A 6,000-nucleotide genomic window follows, 5' to 3' on the forward strand; every position below is an offset into this window, starting at 1 on the left:
ATATGTCCTGTCTTAAGACAGGCATATAAAAACAACAACTAATTTTTTTCTCAGGATAATCAAGGCAAAACCTACCAATTAACCTGTGACTTAATTTCACCACGATAACAGCTGTCTTTTTTTCAGGAGACTTAATTTTCATGATTTTCACATCCAGGCAATTATGCTTATCAAAATAACTTTTTTTTCATTTTTATACCCAGATTAAGAATTAAATTAGACTATGATTATAAATAATTCAGGTCCCTGTGAAGAAAATGCGATTTACAGATGTACATCAGTCAATTTCATCATTATTGTGTTAGGAACATCTGGAAAATTGTAAGAACTGAAACAAGATTAAAGTATTCTTCGATAGGTTTGACCTAGGTAAATGTAATTAGATACATTGGAAAAAGACCCAAGGTGAAATTTGTCCAAGTTTGAAGCGTCAATCATTTTTGTCATACACCAAGTAGTAAAAAAAATATATTGTGATCATGCAAAAAAAAAAGGTTAAATAAAAATAAATCTGATAATTTCTCGTGCAAGATAAAATAATAATGGAAAGATTCTTGCATCCAAATATAATGATTATACAAATATACCGGTATATATATATATGTATTGTTTAATGAATTACTGCTCACATATAAGTGTGTACATTAATGGCTCTTGCATATTTATATGTACCTGTACATGCAAACATTTCCCAGTTAAATGGGTTATACCATATCGAAAAGTTTTAAGGGGGGGGGGGATTTGAACTACCTGAGGATGCTTCCATATCAATATAACAAATGGCTTTGCTGTTCTTGAGCAGAAGATTTTTAAAGATTTTTTTCCTATATAATCCCTTGTTGTGGACCCTCCCTACCCCCCCCCCCCCCCCCCATTTGAACAAACTTGAATCTACACTACCTGAGGATGCTTCCATATCAATATGACTAAACATGGCTTTTCCGTTGTTGAAAAGATTTTTTCCTATATATTGCCATGTAAAAATTTGATCCCACATTGTGGCCCCACCCTACCCCTGGGGGTTATGATTTGAACAAGCTTGAATCTACACTACCTGAAGATGCTTCCATATCAATATGACAAAACATGGCTTTGCTGTTCTTGAGAAGAAGATTTTTAAAGTTTTTTCCTATATATTCCTATGTAAAACTTTTATCCCCCATTGTGGCCCCACCCTACCCCTGGGGGTCATGATTTGTACAAAGTTTAATCTACACTACCTGAGGATGATTCCTTATCAATATGACTAATTGTGGCTTTGTTGTTCTTGAGAAAAAGATTTTTAAAAATTTTTTTTCTATAAATTTCTATAAATTCCTATGTAAAATTCAAACTTGAATCTACACTACCTGAAGGTGATTCCATATCAATATGACTAATTGTGGCTTTTTTTGTTTTTGAGAAAAACAATTTTAAGATTTTTCCTATATATGTCTATGTAAAACTTTGATTCCCCATTGGCCCCATCCTACCCCCGGGGTCATGATTTGAACAAACTTGAATCTGCACTACCTGAGGATGATTCCGTATCAATATTACTAATCGTGGCTTAGTTGTTCTTGAGGAGAAGATTTTTAAAGAATTTTTTCTATATATTCCTATGTAAAACTTTGACTCCCCATTGTGGCCCCACCCTACCCCAGGGGGTCATGCTTTGAACAAACTTGAATCTGCACTACCTTCAAGGATGATTCCATATCAATATGACTAATTGTGGCTTTGTTGTTCTAGAGAAGAAGATTTTTAAATATTTTTTTCTATATATTCCTATGTAAAACTTTGATCCCCCATTGTGGCCCCACCCTACCCCAGGGGGTCATGATTTGAACAAACTTAAATCTACACTACCTGAGGATGATTCCATATCAATATGACTAATTGTGGCTTAATTGTTCTTGAGGAGAAGATTTTTAAAAATTTATTCCTATATATTCCTATGTAAAACTTTGATCCCCCATTGTGTAGGCCTTTCAACTGCCGCTAGGGTTCGATGAAAAGAACGATAACCCATTACCGGAACTTGTTTAGAGCGGGTCCGAGGAAGCTAATTGTTTTTAAGGATGTCAAGTTTTAGCATTTCTCAAGTATTCCTCCACTGTCAGGGAAATCCAGTGGTTTTAAAATTTAGCTCAAATGTTCAACTTAATTATCATGTAGTTATCGACACTGTACAATAATATATAAGTGAAATTTTTAATAAAAATATAAAGTGAAATCCATCCCCCTTCTTAATTTTGACCTGATTAAATTTTTATACTTGATCGTTCTTCTTCGTGCTTAGCGAAAAGAATAAGATAATTTATTGTTGCTTTTAATTGTAGAAATATTTATCTTAAAAGATGAAGCACAACAATGCACAAACAAAAAACATGGCATTAAATTTTCCTCTACATAGCAAATGTTAGGGAGAGTTAAAAATCTTGAATATAGTCCTTCCCCATTCATTGATACTGTTATTCCAGGTATAGAGTGAAGGCATTCTCCTTGTTTTGGTCAACCCTTTTGTGTACCAAAGAATACAAGGAACCCTTTTGTGTACATAACAATACCAATTGAAGCAGCCTATATGTCATTCTTATAAACGATAACTCAAAAATCGGCACTTTGTTGGTCATATTTTACATTTGAGTTAACTGTCTTTAAAACACCACATCGTACAAATCAAATATTGATAATTAATTTTTTTAAGATTTAATTAAAGGTATGTATAGGTTATAATCTTTTTCTGAGAATTTCACGTACCTACAAATATATCTATCAATTGTTTTTTAACCATATGTATAACTTGAAAAATTAGTTGAAAGGCCTACATTGTGGCCGCACCCTACCCCAGGGGGTCATGATTTGAACAAACTTGAATCTACACTATGTAATGAAGGTCTCACATAAGTTTCAACTTTTACAGCCCAGTGGTTCTTGAGAAGAAGATTTTTTAAAGATACCACCAAATTTTCACAAATTCTTAATTATCTCCCCTTGAAAGAGGGTGTGGCCATTCATTTGAACAAACTTGAATCCCCTTTACCCAAGGATGCTTTGTGGCAAGTTTGGTTGAAATTGGCCAAGTGGTTCTGGAGAAGAAGATAAAAATGTGAAAAGTTTACAATGACAATGCCAACGACGACAGACAAAGGACACATTTAGAAAAGCTCACTTGAGCCTTCGGCTCAGGTGAGCTAAAAAAGTTTACAGACAGACGGACAGACAGACAGAAGGATGCTGGACAAATAGTGATCAGAATAGCTCACTTGAGCTTTCAGCTCAGGTGAGCTAAAAAGTGACACTCTAATAAACACTGACATTTAAATATATCATTTCTTCTGATGTGCAGCATTTCAGTTTTCTTCATATTCCAATTATGCAAGTACATATTTTGAGAAAGAAAATCCATTCAAATGACAAAAAAAACCACATGCTGTAAATTCAGCCACAGAAAAAAAGCAAAGATAATCCTTTCCATCTACATAGACCTCTAACACATCGTAAGAAAAATCTGCACAAAATGAGCAAGCCTGGGCAAATTCAAAATGGAAAGCAAAAGCTATAAATCCACAGGGAAATTCTTCTGCCATGATGTATTCACTCCTCTACAAAACAATATGGCTGACCAACCACTTCCTGTCATATAATAAAGTTGGGTCTATCTATATATACAATTTTTTTGGGGATGACAATGAATAGTCAACTATTTGACTTTCAGTCAAACGGACCAACGTTTGAATAATGATTCAATAGTCGTAAAAAAAAAAAAAAAACTATTATGAAAAAGGGATAATTCTTGTGTCTTTTTTAAACTTAAAATGCCAACACACTCCATTTATGCTGCAATGCATGTTTTTGTTTAGGATTTCAATCATTTCATTTGATTAAAGGTGCATAGACACAGATTTGAAGTTTATATTTTCTCAAATTTTCTGTATAATATCACAACTTATATATTGCTATAGCATTTCACACCAAAATATAATTAAAAACTTATTTAATCTGGAAATTATTGAAACTATGAATTTCGGGAGGCATTTGATTAACACATCCTTTCACTTTCACAATTTTTAACTTTATTCTTAATACTTAAGTAGCAATTTTGCTGTGTATTAATGAATAATATTACACCTATAATCCAGAAAATTCAGAGTAAAAATGTGCGAAAGCAAAACCCACTTATTTATGTATTGTCAGCCCGTGCTCAGTGTTGCGTAGTTGTGTACAGAGTTTAACAAATTGAATACACCCGTGAAACGTAAACTTTGTAAACAGGGCACGAGCTCTGTTGTTGTTAATGTTTACGTTTCAACGGGTGTGTTCGATTGTTAAACTCTGCACACACCACTGAGCACGGACTGACAATACTGGTGATAGGATTTTGCTTTCTACATTCCTACTCTAAAATTTCTGCATTTTAGTTTTAATATTTTTCATTAATAAACAACAAAATTGCTACTTTTCTAAAGTAATAAGGATAAAGTTAAAATTTGTGAAAGTGCAAGGATGTGTCTATCAAACGCATCCAGAAATTCGGAGTTTTAATGACTTCCAGACAAAATAAGATTTTTATCAAATTTTCGTATGAAATGCTATAGCAACATATAAGTCATTAAATTATACAGAAAATTTGAGTAAATATTAACTTCAAATCTGTGTCCAAGCACCTTTAAATCTTAACTGGGCCTTTCATCTCCTTCATATATAAACATGCATATGGTGAACATCGTGTGTTGTTTTAGTGATTTAGTGTTTTGTTAAGCCAAAGCTTCTTATTTAATCTTGCACCGAGTAGACATGGTGAAACTTTGATACTTAATTGGTAAAAAAAAAAAAAAACACTCTACAAAGGAAAAACAATTACAAACACAATTTTAATCAGTTTACTACCAATTTTTTTTACTACAACTTGTTATGCACACACATACCTTTCCTCTTTCTTCTTGTTTCCATCATTACTGTTCAGTTTCTACAAAATAAACAAGAATTACCATATAAATCACTGCTCATAACACAACTAGATGTGTTGTAACTTCACAAATGCCCCTAAAGCGGTCGAAATTTCAAATGCCAGATTTAGTTTTACATTTGTTTGCACAGAAAATATTTCTTTTTTTGGTAAGTTCAAGGGGCATAACTCTGTAAAAAAAATCATCGGACCTTGACCAAATTTGAACTTGACCTGTATTTTTTGTTAAAATATTGGTAAATGCAATTTAAACTTTATATATACATCCCTTTTTAACTTAAAAGAGCAAAAACTGAAAATTTCTTACTTTTCCCTATTGAAGAAGTACAATTGGACCTTGACCAAATTCAAACTTGACTTGTGTATTTCTATGATGTATCCATATATCAAATTTGAGTTGAATGTGTGCAACTATTGCCAAGTTGTAATGAAAAGAGAGTTAACGATAACAGAATGATGCAAGGACAGAATAACGGAAGGACGTATGGACAGATGTAAGGGCAAACAAATTCCCACTTTCAGTGAAAACTGGGAACAAAAATGCAGATTAATTATGATATGCACCTTTTTTTTTTCTCAAAAAATATAATTTATTAATTCATAAGAACAACTTAATCAAATTGCATTCACTGCATCTCTGCTTTGTCATCACAGTTTCAGTATTAACCTAAGATGTGGTGCAACTCAACAATAATCAAAAAAATTTATTTACAAATATTATTTTCTTTTTGGGGTAGAAAATAATGGGGCAAGCGAATACAAGAAATATTAAATTTATTATTCGAATCAAGTGCCATTTCAAAGAGAGAGTCTTTAAAAATCATATTAGATAACATTTGTATGCAATATCAGCTTGTTTTTAGTTTTGTTGATATATTGGTTACAATAGATCAGGTTTGAAGACTTCTTTTGTAATTTTCTAGCAACATTACTTTAATTGATCAGGTCTTTTTGAGTAATTTCTTTAAAAATCCCCTCTTTCTGTGAATGGGACCTGTACTACCTTCAAAGGGCCAAACAATTGAATAATTCTCACAACACTTGATATA

The 6,000-nt window shown here is 32.5% G+C and overlaps 1 protein-coding gene across 1 annotated transcript in view; it reads right to left on the bottom strand.

Moving 5' to 3' along the window:
- LOC133173868 (uncharacterized) overlaps positions 1 to 4,935 on the bottom strand; it is a 31,925-nt gene extending 26,990 nt beyond the window's left edge. The window contains exon 1 of the mRNA XM_061308939.1: positions 4,911 to 4,935. Within this exon, the coding sequence (XP_061164923.1) occupies positions 4,911 to 4,935 (25 nt within the window). The remainder of the gene's footprint in view (positions 1 to 4,910) is intronic.
- Between the last annotated feature and the right edge of the window lie 1,065 nt (positions 4,936 to 6,000).

Source organism: Saccostrea echinata, unplaced genomic scaffold (genome assembly GCF_033153115.1).
Source record: "Saccostrea echinata isolate AGI-Se365-2 ecotype Australia unplaced genomic scaffold, CSIRO_AGI_Sech_v1 ptg000056l, whole genome shotgun sequence".
Taxonomy (NCBI): domain Eukaryota; kingdom Metazoa; phylum Mollusca; class Bivalvia; order Ostreida; family Ostreidae; genus Saccostrea; species Saccostrea echinata.